This window comes from Kogia breviceps, chromosome 1 (genome assembly GCF_026419965.1).
Source record: "Kogia breviceps isolate mKogBre1 chromosome 1, mKogBre1 haplotype 1, whole genome shotgun sequence".
Lineage (NCBI taxonomy): Eukaryota > Metazoa > Chordata > Mammalia > Artiodactyla > Physeteridae > Kogia > Kogia breviceps.
Genome location: NC_081310.1, coordinates 120,774,444 through 120,794,463, shown reverse-complemented (window position 1 = coordinate 120,794,463; position 20,020 = coordinate 120,774,444). Strand labels below are relative to the sequence as shown.

The 20,020-nt window shown below is 36.2% G+C and overlaps 1 protein-coding gene across 9 annotated transcripts in view; it reads right to left on the bottom strand.

Moving 5' to 3' along the window:
* Window positions 1–417: 417 nt before the first annotated feature.
* Window positions 418–20,020, bottom strand: part of EVI5 (ecotropic viral integration site 5) — a 203,871-nt gene continuing 184,268 nt past the window's right edge. For 7 of the 9 annotated variants that reach the window (XM_059082311.2, XM_059082359.2, XM_059082329.2 and 4 more), the window contains one exon: window positions 418–847. In XM_059082311.2, coding sequence (XP_058938294.1) covers window positions 536–847 — 312 coding nt within the window. In that variant the 3' untranslated portion in view covers window positions 418–535. Of the gene's footprint in view, window positions 848–5,163; window positions 5,225–10,667; window positions 10,681–20,020 lie in introns of those variants that run through there. The other 2 variants (XM_067042691.1, XM_059082379.2) reach the window with 2 other exon arrangements.

The following is a 20,020-nucleotide window of genomic DNA, read 5'->3' as shown; positions in this document are numbered from 1 at the left end:
TTATGTGAGAAAAAGGCTTTGCGTTTGGGAATTTTCAATGACCCACTAATAAAGCAGTAATTTTAGTTGAAAAAAAAATTCCCCAAACACAAAAAAACCGAGATAAATCAGATGTATGTCTTGGTCAAATGTGTGTAGACAGCCACCCTGAAAACAAACTGATAAATATAAATATACAATTTGTTCACTGAGCATAAAATATTGCACAAGAACAGTTTTGTCTGAAGAAAACTCAATTTTCCACAGTTCTGAACTTCAAAATGGTTCCCACATATAGATATAACTGCATTTTATAAACAAGAAACATTAATATTTAGTAATACTGCTAGAACCGTATTTTTCCCATTAACCATATTCCACTCTACTTTATAGCAATGGTAAGTCAGTGGTGAAAATTTGGCAAAGATAAAAAGGCAGTTAAGATTGTAAAATATATATATTTATATATATACATATGAAACAGATATGTTCCAAAAACCCTTAGTCATGATAACTGATCCCTTAAAAAAATCCACAGTCTAGGTCACAGTGATGGTCAGACAGTGGTTGAGTACGACTCGCTTCTCGGGGGCCGCTCCTTTTGAGCCACTTCACTGCTCTCTCTGGTCTTCAGCGCACTGTCTTCTGCTTCGCTTTCACTACCATCTGCCACAGTGGGGTCCAAAGACATCAGGCCAGATTTTCTGTGCAAAGGAAAACCAATGCCACTTTCCTGTAAGGAATTACCTATGAACTCTTCATCAGAGGAATGGAATGATTCATCATCTCCTATTAAATGGTTGACGATGTGGATTCCATCAAAAGGGGGTTGGCCGGAGAAGCCCCTCTGGCCTTTTAGGCACCTGAGCTGTTGAAACAAAATCCAAGTTAATGTACTCAACTTGGGGAAATATACACACTCCAAGAAAGCAAACATTTCATGTTTAAGTAAGAAGATACCCTGATCTTTTTCCATTTATGGATATAAATAGTAACTACCAATTTTTTAGTGACTCTCACGTGTTACGCAATGAGCAGATAACTTATTTTAACTGAATCACCACAACAGTCCTGTGTGGTTGATTTTATTATCTTCATTTTAGAGATTAGGAAATAGAGACTCAGGTAGTGTAGCTTGCTGAGGACACATAGCTAATACCCAAGTTTAGATTCAAACGGAACCTTTGTTATACTAGAGATAACATGAACTCCATGTGCCCATTACTTAATTTCAACATCTAACACATCATGGACAATCTTGTTACAATATGCTTCTCTTGGGCTTCCCTGGTGGTGCAGTGGTTGGGAGTCCGCCTGCCGATGCGGGGGACGCGGGTTCGTGCCCCGGTCTGGGAAGATCCCACATGCCGCGGAGCGGCTGGGCCCGTGAGCCATGGCCGCTGAGCCTGTGCGTCCGGAGCCTGTGCTCCGCAACGGGAGAGGCCACAACAGTGAGAGGCCTGTGTACCACAAAAAAAAAAAAAAAAAAAAATGCTTCTCTTGTTTCTGGATTATTTTGAGGTAAATCCCAGCCATCCTATCAGTTCACCTGCAAATATTTCAATCTACATCTGTAGAAGATATGGACTTAATAAATACTCTGAACTATCACACTGTCTTAGAGCATGTCTCCATAATTTTGTGAATTATGATAATGGTTTACAAATCCATAAAATTTGCTAGGAGTCTCCATCCTGCTATAATATCCTAAAGACCACCATACCACTATCACTCAATGAGGGCAGAAATGCTTCTTCCCACTATTGATATGTCCTTCTGTGTAGAGGGAAGGCCAGTGATGTATAACATTTTTGCCTTCTCTCCCCTATTCCTCCCAGGGAGGAGTGATTTCTTTCACCAGGGGTAGGGAAGAGGAATGGCACATATTGCTCAGCTCTTTTCCCTCTCTTTCCATCTTTGGAAACCAGGTTCTGTTTCTCTATCCCTGGAATTTTATAGGGTCATACCCTTGTGTGGGAAGGGCTATGCAGATCAAATCCTACCTATTACTGGAGGGGCAAGTCTGACAAATTCTAGAGTTCAGTATTGAAAAACCCACTGTTGCACACATCAAAACCACATTCTCCCAAACCAGTTTTATCAGTATTAAGGGTGATTTCTTTTCATCATCTGCCACTTCTTTGCCTGAATTCCCTCAAATTCCCAAACCCACCACCATAGATACTACCACATCCCCTATCATATAATTAAGACATCAGCTTCTCCTCAACAGCTTGTTTTAAATATAAAATTTAATTTTTATATTATAACCTGTTTAATTTCTCTCATACACCATGAATTTTCTCCTACAATAAAGTAGAAGAGTTAAAAAAATCCAAAACAATAAAAACCATTAACTATCAAAATCTACCTTTACTATCAAGAATTTGCTAAAAATATACTCCATGTCTCTTGTCCTTATCATTACTATCAACCTGCAATTTTGTTTCTCCAGGACCTTTTCCTGGTCACTAACTATCTTTCGAATCTTGAGATAAAGACAATGTGAAATATTCAGGAAATATTACATACACTTTCAAAACTAACGGTTCTGAAAGTAAAGACATTACAGCTTTGCCATAACATAACACCTCCTAGCTTTCCCGATAGACTTCCAGGAAGAAGTGAAGAAACCCTAGTACTTCCCTGTTGGTATGTGACAATGGGAAACAAGAGGGATGCTGGGACTCAACACAATGATGTCTGCCTCAGGTAAACCTTCAGCCATTAAGAAATTCCTGGGCCCTAGGCTAAGAGAACATCATAGTAAGGTACAATGTAATTTAAGTAAAACCTTCCTCTTTGGCATAGCAGAAGGGATATAAACTTGGAGTTGAATCTTTAGGGAAAGGGCACAGAGCACCACAAAGACCTCTCCGTGGTTGTGATACACACTGCATTACTACAACTGCCACACTCTGATGCAACATCCTATCACCATATTGCAACACATGATTTATAGCTCCAAGTGTAAAATTAAGTCAGTTAATGTCTTCCTTTTTCTTGTCCCCAAACCCTTTTTGAAGAAATAATATAGAGCACGTGTCTCCCTTCTTCCTGGCTATAAAGGAGGAGTATGGCGGAGGAACCACAACTTCCCAATTGTTTGGAAAGCTATAGCTTTTCTTTGCTAACAAAATTTATTGCAATTAAAACACTGTAGCCTCATATCAAATATAATAATCGACCTCAAATATTATATAAAGTGAACTACAGATTGAAGGGTCATTTATTCAATGTCAAAGGAGATGCAATTATTGCTTCTTTGAGAACTGCTAATGTAGAACAACAAAGATATAGAGAAATTTTTTGGTGGAAAGAAGAAAAACGTGAAGGTAAGGGATGGTAAAACTGAAGCTATATCCTAGTTATCCCCTGGACCTAGGAGTGTGCATATTGGTTCTGAAAGGGAAGAGGCATGTGGTAGGCCCTGAAGGTAGACATCTGGGCAAGGAATTCCAGGGTACTGTGTATGTAGAGTATGGTCTCAGAGGGGTTAGACTTCAGGTGGGGACGTCCTCTGGGAGGGCATCCTGTGAAAAGGAGTTTGGCTGGGAGAGGACCAGAGCTGGGCCCTCTAAAGTGCTGTCTTGGTTGCCTGTATCTAAGAGTTGTATTGCTTACCCTTATTACTAGACTTTTGGGAACTAATTATATTTAAACAACAACAGAGACTTCCCTGGTGGTCCAGTGGTTAAGATGCTGCGCTTCCACTGCAGGGGGCACAGGTTTGATCCCTGGCTGGGGAACTAGGATCCCACATGCCGCATGGTGTAGCCAAATAAAAAGAAAGAAAGAAAACAACAACAACAAAAAGCAGACAAGTAACCTTCTTAACCCAACCCCCGTAGAAAAATTTTCAGGGAAATTACCAATAATAAACTTAGATTAGCATATCTCAAAACATGGCCCACTGATCATTAGCATTAGGATAACCAAGTATGCCTATTAAAAATGTAGAATCGCTCCCCAGATTTAAGGATCCCAAATCTGGAGAGTAAAACTCCAGAAACTATATTTTTTACAAGCATCTCAGGAGATTTTGATGTATTCAGAGAATCAACTGTGACAGATCCTATGTTCAAACCAAATGGGGCTGACTCAGAAAGGAGTTGATTTATCTGAAATGCAACTATCAATTACACAGGACAAAAATGCTCCTGAACTATGAACATCTGCCTGTTTGTGTCTGGTATACACAAATGGACACCATCTTTCAGTAGTACAACCAAGCTGTTCTGGGCCAATTCTACTATCTGGTGGTTGAAACAAGGAGCGGTCTGTTGAAAGCTCTTTTCCTGAAACTTTCTTCTGGTCTAAGGGTAGAGTCTACGAATGTATATGTTCAAAAAAGCTGAGTAATTTTGATGTACATCCTAGGATAAGGACCACTCTTTAGGCAATGTTTTTTTGTTTGGTTTTGTTTGACATCTTTTTTAGGTCAATCACAGGATAAAGAATCTGACAAAAGCTACTGCCTTTTGTCTTGAAAAGTACACATACATACTAGATGGAGCATACCCTTTTGAGGCCCACTGTCTTTCTAATTTTAGGTTAAAGACTATAGGAATATCTTTGTGACACTGGGAACAGCAATGACAAAAGCTTCAATTGTGAAATGCACTCATATCGTGGAAAAGAAAAAAATGTATTATTTTTCTGGGTGAAATTAGACATAGGTTTTAAAGTCAATGAATGTGCCTAGAAGTACTTTTGAGATTCACCAAGGAAAAAGAGGCACCAGGAGTCTCTGAATTGTACGTAAAGGGATTCTTCACTGGGGAATCTTTGGATTCCCCAAAGAAGAATCTCAGCAGGATCATCCTACAATGACGGTCATAGTCAATGAATCCTACCCAGGCATTCAGAACTTCCTGTCAGATTTTTAAGTTCTTTAGTCTTTTTTTTTTTTAATTTTTGGCTGCGTTGGGTCTTCATTGCTGTGCGCCGGCTTTCTCCAGTTGTGGTGAGCAGGGGCTATTCTTTGTTGTGGTGCACGGGCTTCTCATTGCGGTGGCTTCTCTTGTTGCGGAGCATGGGCTCCAGGCACGCGGGCTCAGTAGTTGTGGCACACGGGCTTAGTTGCTCCGCGGCATGTGGGATCTTACGGGGCAGTGCTTGAACCTGTGTACCCTGCATTGGCAGGCAGATTCTCAACCACTGCGCCACAAGGGAAGTCCTTAGGTCCTTTAGTCTTAAAGTTTGAGTAGAGAGTAAAGTATTATCAGATATTTGAGGAAAGCATCTAAGAGAAACCAGAAAAAAGAAACTAGAAGTTAACAGACTATCTGGGGAGAAGAAAACTTAAAAAAAAAAAAAGCATCACTCATTCCTTCTGAAGACGCCGCATCCATGTAAAAAAAAAAAAAAGTGATACTCTAAAAAGGGTCTTAGACATAAATTTCTCTGACCTGAAAGACATGTGCTTGGAAATTGAAAAAGCTGTCAAGTGCCCAGGACAATGGATAAAAGTAGACCTATACCACAGTACATCACAATGAAATTTCAGGACACTGGGAACAAAGAAAAGACAAAGTATCCAGCCCAAAACAACAATAAGTTTTACATAAAAGATTAAGAATCAGAATGGTATCAGACAATTACAGCAGTGCCTTCAAAATTCTGAGAAAAACATTTCTAACCTACATTTAAAAAAATTGTAATTACCTTAAAAAAATTTTTTATACCCATACAAACTATCAATTAAATGTGAGGCTAAAATATGAGTTAAAAGCTTAAAGGACCTGAACCAGAATCAGATAAATCCTTTTTATTGTTTATCTTCCATCGTTTTTTCTCCCCACCCCCAAGCCCCACTGAAAGGTAGGTGATATGCTCCACCAAAATGAAGTACACGAAGAAAGACATCCTTTTGTTTTTGATCCAGGAAAAAGGAAGTCTAATACAAAAGTGAGGCAAAAGGAATTCCTAGGATAACAAAAAAAGCTCCCACAATGACATCTGTGCAGGAGGCCTCCAGGCAGCCAGACCCCCCCTTTGAAGAAGACCAGCAGGCCAGAGGAAAGATTTCTTCAAGAAGGTGAAATTAGTAGTACACCTAAATTGTTTGAAAAGAAAAAATTAACACATAACAGGAGATTTACACTGTATTAGAGGAGAGTTACACATAAGAGACCACACCAAGAAAATGAAAAAACTAAGAAAATCATTTGAATAAATGTACACGGGTAAAATGATCACAGTAAGACACTATTTCCATACATCTGAATGCTATTTGGCAATAAAAAGGAATGAAGTAGTGATATATGAATGAACCTCAAAAACGTTAAGCTGAGTCAAAGAAGCCAAATATAAAAGACGACATATTGCATGATTCCATTTATATGAAATGTCCAGAACAGGCAAGTCTACAGAGACAGAAAGTAGATTAGTGGCTGCCTACGACTAGGGAAGTGGGGGGAGGACAAAGGGAATGGCTGAAAATGGACATGAGGTTTCTTTCTGGGGTGATAGAAATATTCCAAAATTAGATTGTGGTTATGGTCACACAACTCTATAAATATACTAAAAGCTACTGAATTTTATACTTAAAATGGAAGAACTTTATGATATGTAAATTATATCTCAATAAACCTGTTTAAAATAACTAGAGCCAGAAAAACAAACCAACTCTCCCCAAAACATTATTTTTCAAACTTCCCTGATAAGACCATCTTGGAAATTTGTTAAAAATAAGATTTTCCAGGCCTGTCTTTGGTCTACACTCTAGAGGAGAGGCCTCTAGGGAAACAACTCAGGAGCTTTAACACACACACACACACACACACACACACACACACACACACACACACACACACATGAAATGTACCTTTCTTAGGAGTGGACCCCTTCCAAATCTTTGAGTAGGGCCCTGGTTTCTCTCTAAATGACTGAGTCTGTACCAGTAATTCTTTCTGGTTAGAAAGTATCGCATGGTGTCACACACATTGGAAAGGTCCCATTAAAGAGATGAAGCATGTACTAAAAGTATGGAGGCAAGAGAGAGGTCTGAAGAACTGTTAAGCAATTTAATATTAGGTTGCTAGGGGTGCTGGGGTTGGGGGAGTGACATGGAAGAATCTTAAATGCAAATTGCTAAGTCAAAGAAGTCAATCTGAAAAGGCTAAATACTGTATGATTCCACCCATATAACATTTTGGAAAAGGCAAAATGATGGAGACAATAAGTAGACCAGTGGTTGCTAAAGGTTCAAAGAGAGAGAAGGAAGAATAAATAGATAGAGCATAAGAGATTGCTTGGCAGTGCAACTCTTCTGTATGATACTGTGATGGTAGATACAAGTCATCATACATTTGTAAAAACCCACAGAACGTACTGTACAACACAAAGAGTGCACCCTAAAGTAAATAAAGACTGTTCCCCAAAATAAATCTATCAATTTTAAAAAATGAGATGTTCTGTGGTATCCTTCTATGACCACAATGCTATAATGTCAAAACTGCTTGAGAGGGCTTCCCTGGTGGCGCGGTGGTTGAGAGTCCGCCTGCTGATGCAGGAGACACGGGTTCGTGCCCCGGTCTGGGAAGATCCCACATACAGCGGAGCGGCTGGGCCTGTGAGCCATGGCCACTGAGCCTGTGCATCCGGAGCCTGCGCTCCGCAAAGGGAGAGGCCACAACAGTGAGAGGCCCGTGTATCACAAAAAAAAAAAAAAAAAAACTGCTTGAGAAAATATTGAGAGTATGTTTGTTTCAAGGTAATGTTTAGGCTCATGTTCTTTAAAAAGTAAGATAAAACACAGTAAAAAGCACACAGATTTTTAAGTGTACAGGTTGATAAATTTTTACTTATGTATATGCCCATGTAACTACCATCTGGATCAAGATACAGAATGCTTCCAGCACCCCAGGAGGCTCCTTTGTATCCCTTCTTCTCTGAGTGATAACCCTACATTCCCTCAAAGGTAGCCACTACTCTGACATCTATCAACATAGAATAGTATTGCCTGTTCTCAGACTTAATATAAAGAAACATATGGTATGTACTCATTTGTGTCTGGCCCCTGTTACTCAACATTATGTTTGTGAGATTCATCTATGTTGGCATGTATAGCAGTTGTTCACTCTTTTTCAGTGCCACGTTGTATTCCACTAGGTGAATATATCAAAATTTAACTACCCATTATACTGTTAAAGACTTTTTGAGTTGTCTCCAGCTTACTGCACATAAGGCTGCTAGAAACATTCTTAAATATGTTTTTTGGTGAATATAAGCACTCATTTCTCTTGAATATAATTGCTGGGTCATTGTGTTAAGCTCTAGTAAATTGCCAAGCCATTTTCCAAAGTGTTGTAACATAAGCTCTTTAATTTTTGCAAGAAAACTTTTGCCTTACCTTCTGCCTGGTTGGTCGTTAAAGCAAGTTAATGGTCCTTTAACTGATCATACTGATTAAATTCATTCCAGGTTCTTATTAGAAAATACAACATTGAATTTTCAGCTATCCAATCACATTAGCGAAGACATGGAATGTAAACTGGTGGTAGAAGTGTAAATTGGTAAAAGCACTTTTGAAAATGGTTTGGCAGTATTTACTAAAGTTGACCATCTATCTATATACCCTACGCCTAAAATAATCACAGATTACAGTTTGCTTGGGACAAACTATTTTCATTCTCAAAAGTGTCCTCGGGCTTCCCTGGTGGTGCAGTGGTTGAGAGTCCGCCTGCCGATGCAGGGGACACAGGTTCGTGCCCCGGTCTGGGAAGTTCCTACATGCCGCAGAGCGCTAGGCCCGTGAGCCATGGCTGCTGAGCCTGCACGTCTGGAGCCTGTGCTCCGCAATGGGAGAGGCCACAACAGTGAGAGGCCCGTGTAACACACACACACACACACACACACACACACACACACACACACACACACAAAGTGTCCTGGTTTGAACGATAAATAAGTCACCCAGCAATTCCATTCTTAAGTATATGAACAATAGAAATAAGTATAATACACTAAAAAACATTTATAACAGAGTTCATAGCAATTTTATTCATAATAACCCCAAATGGAAATAACAGTAGAATGAGTAAATAAGTTATGGTATAGTCATATAATTGACGCAATCGAGTAACAAAAATGAATGAACAATTACTGCTACATGGAACAACATAAATCTCACAGTACTGAGCAGAAGCCAAACACAAAATAATTCATTCTGTATGATTTCATTAGTATGAGGTTAAAAACTAGGCAGTGAGTGGAAGAGTGACAAGGAGACTTCTGAAATGCTGGCAAGGTTCTAGTTCTTGACCTTGGTGGAAGGTTAAATGGGCATGTTCATTTTTGTGATAATTCATCAAGCTGGACACTTAGGATTTACACATTTTTCTGTATATATCTTACACTTAAATTAAAATGTCTATTATTAAACAAAAGTCCAAGAACTAATTATTTTAACTATTAGATTGAATCATATGATACTGCCATTTTTGTAAGTGAAAGTCAAGTATCAGCAATTTCATTTGGCTTAATTAACCTAATTTTTGGTTATTTTTGTATTATATGTATTCATGCAAACTGCCTCAAAATCTTTAGGGAATAAGGAGGGGTATAAATCTAAAAACAAACATTTTCCACCATGCATATTAAGTTTCAATTATTTGTTTAGTTGTATTCCAAGATTAGGTGATCAATAAAGCCTCTCAAATACGCTTCCAAATTTATCTGCAGCTTGACCATTTTTATAATAAATTAGTTACATTCACCAGAACAAAACCCCCAAATAATCCAATAACAAAATAATCAAAATTGCTTTTTTTTTTTTTTGGTGTTACGCGGGCCTCTCACTGTTGTGGCCTCTCCCGGCGGAGCACAGGCTCCAGAGGCACAGGCTCAGCGGCCATGGCTCACGGGACTAGCCGCTCCGCGGCATATAGGATCTTCCCAGACCAGGGCACGAACCCGTGTCCACTAAAACGGCAGGCGGACTTTCAACAACTGCGCCACCAGGGAAGCCCCCAAAATTGCTTCTTTTATTTTTGAAGGTATTTTTTTTTTGTTTTCCAGTATTATTTTGATATTAATACTTTAAAATATTAGAATTTTTACAAACCATTTTTATAACTTTTATAACATTTTAAATAAATCAACAGGCATAAATATATTCACACATACCTTAATATTGTAGTGATTCACACACACATGTATATTTGACTTTTTATTATTATTACTATTATTGTTATTATTATTATTGGCCATGCTGCACAGGCAAGATGGATCTTAGTTCCCCGACCAGGGATCCAACCCGCACCCCCTGTAGTGGAAGCACAGAGTCTTTACCACTGGAGCCAGGGAAGTCCTTGAGTTTATATTAATAGATATGTTTTTTCCAAATTATATGATTTAACACTGGAATTAAATATTTAAAATCAGTACCATCTGGAAAAATATGGAGTGATTGGTTGCTGTACATATATTGTACCTCTTGTTAGCTCCTGATGATGGGGATTATTTCTTAATCATTTTTGTATCCTAGAACTTAGCATTCTGACTTGACCAGAGTAGGCACCTAAGAATGTTGAAGAACTACACTGAAAAGACATCAGGATTCTTGAAAAAACCCCGGAGTACTGATTATTCATCCTATCCTTTTAAATGCTGAATGAGAATACGAATAAGCAGACAGATAAGAGTGCTAATATACAGAATCCAAATAATGTACTGTTTCTTACCTGATGTGGATTGCTTCATCATGTTATGCATTAAGAGACAGAGTAAAAAAAAGTAAAAACATGTAGAATTTATTTAAATAATACTTAAGACATTCTGATACATTCATTACAACTTAAAAAGTTAACAAAATCTTAACCTCTCACTATCAACAAAGAGTTTGGACTTAAGGATTTCTCTGCATGTATTAAGCAATGCTGACCCAAGAAAGCATTTAGTAATTAGAAAAGGAAAGTGATAAGCTAAGATATTATACAACTTATAAGGAGTAAAGCACAAAATGCACTATAGGTAATAAGAAAACAGGAAACTGTCATGTTCATAGTCTGATGAACGTAGGTTTTGACAGGAAACAGCAGAGTTTCTAACTGCATGATAGTAAAAGTACAAACACTAAAAAAGAGTATTAAAAACTATTACAGTTGTTTCACAGAAAAATTACATTAAAATTTTAAAGCAGGGAAAACCTGCAGGGGTGAGTATTCTGAAGCCCCAAAGGACTTCGTAATCATTAAGGATATAGAAGTATTTTCTGTAATTTTTTCTTAGTCTACTTCATTTGCTAAACAACTAAAGGTTAAGATAGAAGTTTCTTTTGTAAAACAGAGAAGTGTGGTAGTTTTAGAGACATACAGCTTTTAAATATAACTTCTTAATAAATAACAGGAAAATCTGTCCTAAGAAAACTTGATCATTTGGGCTAGTGACCATGTAAACAGAGGACACAACATGTTCTCTATGTGTTTGCTTTCTTTCTGCACATTATAGAACAGTGGTAACTTGAAAAATGTTAGAGTTGATTTTAAAGAGACACAACAGGTTATTCTTCCTCCATTTTCAACATGTAGAGGTAATAGAATTAATAATGAACCCTTATATTTATATGATGTTTTACAGTTAAAATCGCTTCCATGTATATTATTTCAAGTTAAAAATTTTTCCCAGTGTGTATGCTTGGAGGTTGAATTGTGCAGGCAACTACCACTTTCTGAGATTCAAAAGAATAAGAAGAAGGACTGCACTGAGTATTTTGAAAGACAATCAATCCACAACAAAGTGGAAAAAAGTCATCCACACACCAAAAAAACCCCTAACCAAATGAACTTTGATCGCTACTAGACAGGGTTTAAACCATTGAAGTGAGTCATGTGATACCAAGTGAACTGCAAAACAGTTGCAGTAAGTTTCCAAGACTGAGTCATATCAGATTATAAAAGCTCCTATTTGTACATTTGGGCTTGTATAATCAATCTTTGTAAAACACAGAGCTATAGCTTTTAAAGCTAAATGTAACATTTCTATAAGTGATGTATAATATATACATATATATATATATGGGCAGATGTACATGAAGTCCAATAACATAGATTTGTGTTTCTAAGTTATAAAGGCTTTACTCTTTTTTCCCAAAGTTTAATCAGTGATTTTGTTGGATTCCTTACAAAATTATTTTAATAGTTTTCCTTATTTTCAAAATTTAAAATAAATGTCAATGGGAAATAATACGCTACATTTATTCTCAATTATACACACAACAAATATTAAAATTAGCGATAACGTGCCCGTCTGGGTAGCTCAGCTGGTGCTGGGGACAGAGGTCGGCTCCCACCCTCTGCCCGCGAGCTCGGGCACAGTGGGCAGCCTGCCCGGCCTCCCATGGGCTGAGGGGGCAACACTCCCAGCTTTAGGTCCAGAAGAGAGTGGCATTCAGAACACAGGTCACTTGTTCAGACAACAGAGCCAGTGTAGACCAAGTCCTAAGTGTGACAGGGAATGACCTAGGAAACTTTGGGTTTTTGAAGTCAATTCTTAATGTTCCATATTGTTAATATCTTGAAAACTTGTTAAATGTTGAAAGCCTTATTGCTATTTTCAGATCCTTTTAATAAATAGGCTTGTTTAAAAACAAAAACACCCAAAAAACTAGCGATAAACATAGACAACAGCCAAAATTCAGTAATTACCTACAGTAATTAAAAATCAGATTAAGTTTAAAAATTCAAGAATTTTATGGAAATAATAGAAAATAGACAATGCTGAAAATGTTTTTGGCTTTAATATATGTAAATCATTTTTAAAAAACTGATAAAACACTTAAAATTAAAAAAATATATAGATTCTATGTTAAATGTATAAAATGCAATAGTTAAAACTTACATTATTTGAAGCAAAGAAAAAAAGTACATACCCACATTAATAAGTGAAAAAGGAGAAAAGTAAGGTTTGGAACTGAAGAAATTTATACTGTGCATTTGTTACCAGAGAAGGAGAGAGGGGGAAGAAATAAAAGTCATTTACAAAGAACTCTTAATCTTTCTGTAGCACATACTAGATTTATCCAGTACACTTGGGCAAACAAAATGAAACTGCCATTGCCCTCTTCCTGGCAGCTGACACATCTTGATAAAATTGAAACCATTAACATTATTTAGAAGGTACTCTAATGTCAATGGTGATGAGGTTAGGAATATATGAGGTTCTATGTAAATTTATGACCAATTACAGGAAATAAATCACTTCACACTTGTTTCACTCTGAACTTTTAAAGCTACATCAAAGTACCACATACATTTCATATGATTTAACCTTTAGCTGGAGCACTGAAAAAAATTCAAACCTTTAGCAAAACATCCTCATAAAAACGAAGTATTTCTCTTCTATCTGGATTGAATTCTTAAGAGGAATTATTCTTCTCTAAAGCTAAATCATGGGTTTTATCAGTCCATCCAATCAACCAAATTTTGACTCATTTATCTGATAAGGGATTAGTGTCTGGAATATATAAAGAATTCTTACAACTCAATTATAAAAAGACTACCCAATTTGAACTGGGCAAAGGGTCTGAGTAGATATTTCTCTAAAGAAGATATAAATGGCCAATAAACATAGGGAAAGATGCTCAATATCATAAACCATCAGGAGAATACAAATCAAAACCAAAATGATATGACATTTACACTTACTAGGATAGCTATCAAAAAAAAAGAGAATAACAAGTACTGGCAAAGATGTGAAGAAACTAGAACCCTCATAAACAGCCAGAGGTAATATACAATGGTATAGCTTCTTTGGAAAACAGTATGGCAGTTCCTCAAATGGTTAAGCATAGAGCTACCATATGACCCAGCAATTTCATTACTAAGTATACATTCAAGACAAATGAAAATATGCTCACAAAGAAACCTGTACATAAATGCTTGCAGCAGCATTATTTATAATAGCCCCAAAGTGGGAACAACCCAAATGTTCATCAACTGATGCATGGATAAATAAATTATGGTATATCCATACAAAGGAATATTATTAGGCAATAAGAAGGAATGAAGTACTGATACATGCTACTATTTACATGGATGAACTTTGAAAACATTATGCTAAGTATAAGAAACCAGTCACAGATGACCACATATTGTATAATTCCATTAAATGAAATGTCCAGAATAGGGAAATCAATAGAGACAGAAAATAGATTAGTGTTTGCCTAGAGCTGGGGGATGGGAATTTGGGGGAAATGAGGAGTGACAGCTAATGGGAATGTGATTTATTTTTGAGTGATAAAAATGTTCTGAAATTTATTGTGGTGATGACTGCACAATTCTGTGAATATATAAAAAAACCACTGGATTGTACATTTTAAATGGGTGAACTGTACTGTATGTGAATTAAAGCTCAATAAAGCTGTTTTATATATATAAATATATTAAATATCTACATCTATATCTATCTATTTACATATATATCAGATAGCCATTTTGTGGATATGTTTTCAATGGAGATATTGCCAGATTGAAAAGAAATAATTTTCTATTTACGAAATGCAGAAATTTTAATTGATTAAAAAATTCACCAACAATATTAACCTTTAACATCTAGTTTTTTTCTCAACAGAAAAAGAAATGATGGCTACCTTCTACAGTTTCATTTTAAACAGGCAGAAAATATTTATAATAAAATGTTTAATCCTTTAGACTGAAGTTAAAGGAGATGAATGCATTTATAGAATTTACTTTCTTCAGAACTAACTCCTGATGGGAAAATAATTTTAACTATATACCATATATATATGGCCACACACCCACATTATTTTATCACTGAACACAAAATAAGCTTTCAAACAGACAAGGTTAGTATCCCTTTCTTTCTTCCTCATTCGGAGGTGCTCACAGGCTGCTTAGTTAAGATTGGGTACTTGCAAACCACATGACCTCATGAATGCTATCTTATCATATCACAGGTTCCTCACACTGACCACAACAACTTAAATCAGACAGGCAGGAAAGGAGCACTGAGTCTTTGACAAGTATTATTGGTATGACATTTTCAGCTGTTCAGCTTGTGGGGAGTGAAAATCTGATTATCTCACGTCCAACTGCATCTGTGAGATATGGTCCATGAAAAGCACATGATTTACTGCACTAAAGACTTCCAACCACAATGTAAAATTTTTAGTTTTTGTAAATCAGAGAGAGTTAGCTATTCATCTTTTACCGATTTTCCTTTAATTGACACAGTAAATTTTGGAGCACATTTTCAAATGTTCCTAGTTTGAAAAACTGTCAATACTATGTTACTGTTTCTTTTAAAAACTAGCATTTTAAAATTGAATTATGTGATGCAAAAAAAAAAGTTTTTAAAAATGATTGACTATATTTCAAAATCTTAGTGTAGTTGAAGAAACTGGACTAATACTTAAGAATAGATAGCACTAAAAAACAAGTGTGAAGTACTGGATAGCTTGGTGAATAATAGCACAAGAATGTCTAAATTAGATTGAAAAGATTCAAATTGGCTCTGAAATGCATCATTTGAAACAAGGCCTTAAAAGGAAAATAACTCAAAACATAATCAAGGAAGAAGATTGTATTTTATGGATTTCCTCTTGTTTGATTAAGAAAGCTTTACCTTCAGCCATCAGATCAATCTCTACAAATGATTTTTTCACTACCACACACTAAAACCAGACTGATCAGGGGAAGGCTCTCTCTGGTTTCAGAGGTGCCCCTCTTTAGTGATTTCCCTCCTACTGTTTTAGCTGTTCCTTTTTTACTTGCTCTCTACTTGCCTCCAAACCTTTGCATATGACAGCTTCTCTACCTGAAACATCTTTCTACTTTCCTCTGGCTATCTTCTATTCTTCCTTCAATACAGAGCTGAGGCAGCCCCACGCCCAGAGGATTCCTCACATTTCTAGGCCGTGGTACCATACGGTTCTACCACAGCACTGCCCATCCTGACTGGCTCTCCCTACAAGTCTGAATTCCTTAACAATTGGGACTATGACTTTTCTACACCTAGCACAGGACTGGGATGGAAAGGACTTTAAAGATCATTTAGTATAACTGTTTTGGGATGCAGAAACTGAGGGAAAGCCTGAGGCATGCCTGGGACCTAAAAGATGTCCAAATGTTCACTGAATGAATGTATGAAGTAAATTGGCATCCTAAGGTCACACAGTTAATCAGTGGCCGAACTAGGCCTACAATCCAGGATGACAGTTTCTTACTGCAGTAAGATGGAGAGCAAAGACACAAAATTCAGAAACAAAACTAAACTTATCAAATGAAAAATCCCAAAGAACAACAAACAAAATCCGGAAGTGCTATTAAGAACCTGATAAATTGCATGGATATCTATTTTTCCCCTCTTCTCTATTTTATGAATGTGTTTAGCAGTAGTGACACAATAGTGAAGGAGAAAGTAAGAGGTGAAGAGTAGGGATAATCAGCTTTCAAATAAATGAAGGAAATTTAAACAATGAATACTGAAGTCTTGAAACCTGAGTACATGAGTAAATTCACTGGATTTTAAAATCATAGCTCATTTTGGTTGCCCCGTATCAGGTTGAATGAAATCTTCAAGCACATCTTATTAGTATCATTCTAAGTGTCAACAAGTAATACTGTAGTCATGCTAAAACCTTATTGGTATCATACATATGATTGAAATGGCTTTAGGCATTTACATCTTATTTTCCTCGTGTCTTAGATCTAAGAGTATACTATTAGATGGCCTCTTCTTGGGAAGGCTGAAAGCAAGTCTCTTCCACCCCTATTGAATTAAATCTGTTTAAGAACTGCTGTAAGTAACAATAAAAACTGCCACTCTAGGCTTTATAGTTAGCTCCATTTCCTTTAAAAAAAATGCTTATTATCATCTACCTTTATTTCTCATAACCCAAGTGGTATTTGATATGCAGTTTCCCTTGAAGTGGTTTCTTGTGAGGTATGTTTCCAATCTAATAGTCATAAGAGTAACTGTTGGGACCATTTATTAAGCAATTTACAGATCAGTACAGTTGTCCCTCAGTGTCCAAGGGAGATTGGTTCCAGGACCCTGTGGATACCAAAATCCACAGATGCTCAAGTCCCTCATATAAAATGGTGTAGTATTTGCATATAACCTGTGCACATCCTCCTGTATAATTTAAGTAATCTCTAAATTAGTTATAATACTTAATACAATGTAAATAGTTGTAAATACAATGTAAATACTATGTAAATAGTTGCATGTGTGACAAATTCAAGTTTTGCTTTTTGAAACTTTCTGGAATATTTCTTTTTCGAATACTTTCAATCTGAGGGTGGCGGGATACGCGGATATGGAACCTGCAGATGGGAAGGGCCGACTATACTAATAAACACTGTTTCACTACCTTACATTTGAAAATCCAGCTATACTCATTTGATGTAAAGTACTATTAGTGCCAGAAAACACAAAAATGCTCAAAGACTAATGGGTTTATAAAGAAAAAAAAAGATACTGAAGCTAGCCTTAAAGAGCTCCCACTGGTCAAATTCAGGACAATTTGAACACCATGAGAACTAACTGAATCCATCAGTTTATTGTACTGCGTCAGGACTTTTGAAAGACTCTAAGAAATATAAGGCTGAATGAGACACAACTTTTGTCATCAAGGAATGCACAGCTTAGCTTGCCCTGGAGCATCAAGGACAGTATAACAGCCACTAATTAAAATAAATGAAATTAAGTGCTGTGTTTGCTCCCATTTCTGAACTATCAAGTATTATCAGTACCAGCCACATAGACTTTATCAAATTAACTGTTCTGCTTCTTCCCATCAGACTGTAAATTCCTTGAGAGTAAGACTACACTGTACTTCCTATAGTGTCTGGCACAATATCAGAAAAAATTCCACCTGACACAGCTTAATATCCAAGTCTGACTTTACACTTCTAACGGGTTCTGTTCCTTAGCCAGTGTGATATTATCTCTTGAGGATATTTACTTGGTCCTAAATTCTGAGTACCAGATCTAAAACCTTAGTTCTAGATTGCTTCTGTATTCTCTAAATTGGCTGCTCACCCAGAGTTTATCCTAGAAATTTCATTACAAACCCTTCTAGAGGTATGTCCTACTTCAGTCAATATTCCTAAGTGGCTTCTTTCCTTGGTATCTCATCTTTTCTACGTTCTAATTTCTTTTCCTGCCTTCTTTTCTCTTTTTAAAAAATTTATATTGGAGTATAGTTGATTTACAATGTTGTGTTAGTTTCAGGTGTACAGCAAATTGTTTTATATTTTTAATTTTTCTTCCCTAAGTGATTTTATTATCTCACTCTCTACCAGACCTTTTTTCCTTCATATTCTAATGATTCAACTCCAATTCCTTAATGAAATTACCATCATTAGAAACACACTTTTCATTAACAAATTAAAAAATCTCTTTCTACCTACAGTAGGAACAGGATACATAGATGCATGTAATTAGGTAGAAAATACTCTTTTTATGAATGTAACATAAAACTAGAAAATGGTCTAAAAGTCTTGAATAAAAGTAAGGTATCCTGTGTGGGATTATTATAGCTTTTCTTTATATGAATGTGGTATATTATTCTTTTTGGAGGCAAAGAATGAATGGGAAGACATATATCCTTGGAGATTAAAAAAAAATTAATCTAGAAACAATTGCTGGAAGTTTGGTCACCAGTTAAATATCAAACTCATATATATATATATATATATATATATATATATATATATATATATTCCTATATATGTATCTCTGAAAATCATATATATATGATTTTCAGATTCTTTTCCATTATAGGTTATTATAAGATATTGAGTATAGTTCCCTGTGCTATACAGTAGATCCCTGTTGTTACCTACTGTATATATAGTAATGTGTATATGTTAATTCCAAACTCCTAATTTCTCTCCCCCTTTCCCCTTTGGTAACTGTAAGTTTGTTTTCTATGTCTGTGAGTCTATTTCTGTTTTGTAAATAAGTTCATTTGTATCATTTTTAAAGATTCTACATATAAGTGATATCATATATTTGTCTTTCTCTAAATAACAGACTCTTGAAACAGAATGTATTGAATAGCTGAGCTAATTTATGTCCTTGAGTAAGCTTGTATTTCTTAAATAATATGTATATATAAAATTGGGTTGACTATTTTTACCTAATTCTAGGTTTCTAGAAATATCAGATTTGGCTAAAAAATCTCAGTTGCCTCTGTTTTCAGAAAATCATCTAATATTTAAAAGCTAAGATTTTAGTGGCAACCACTGGAAACTGAAGCAGAATCTGAAAGGTCAAGTCCCCAGTCTCAGATCAAATAAAAGTTCAGAACCTGAAGCTGAAGGAAAAGTAAAGAATACTAAGTGAGAGTAGATTTCTATTATCTAGACACTGGGTTCTCATCTGAGAGAGGTAGTTAATTTTAATTCAATTAAACATCTATGAAATTCCTACTCTATCTACCATGAGACAGCTAAATTGGTCGGCAGGACTGGTACGGCAGTGGGATGTAGTAAATCAGAGGCCAGAGCTTCTGGGCAGTAGTTTCGTCTCTGCCACAAAATAGCTGTGCAACTTTGGGTAAGTCCCTTTAAGTCTTGGGCCCTCAGCTTCCTCATTTACCAAGTGAAAAACTAGATAAACTTTAAGAACATGACTGGTTTGAAAAAAACATAAATCTGAAATCTCAGCTTTAAGTCTTTTTTTACATAGTGATATTATTCCAGACATAAAATACTGTACATTGTACAATAATTTTTAAATTTTATGACTTCAAATAAGATAAGCTGCTTACCAAAGATAAAATGGAACATATAAGAGAAACAGGAGTAATAACACTCATTTAAAGAAGTCATTAAGAATCAATTTTTTTATCAGTAAATGGAGGTTGTAAGATTAAAAACCATTGCTAAACGTTTCATTCAAGGGCCTTAAACCAATTTTCATAGAAGTACAATTATAATCTCTCATTATCTACATAGGACCTTTTTTGGGGCAGCAGAGAAAAAGAATTTACTTGCACTGAGGCTTGTGTGAGCTCCTGCATGGTACTTCACATTGTTCTAACTAGAGAAAGAACAAGTTGAAGGAA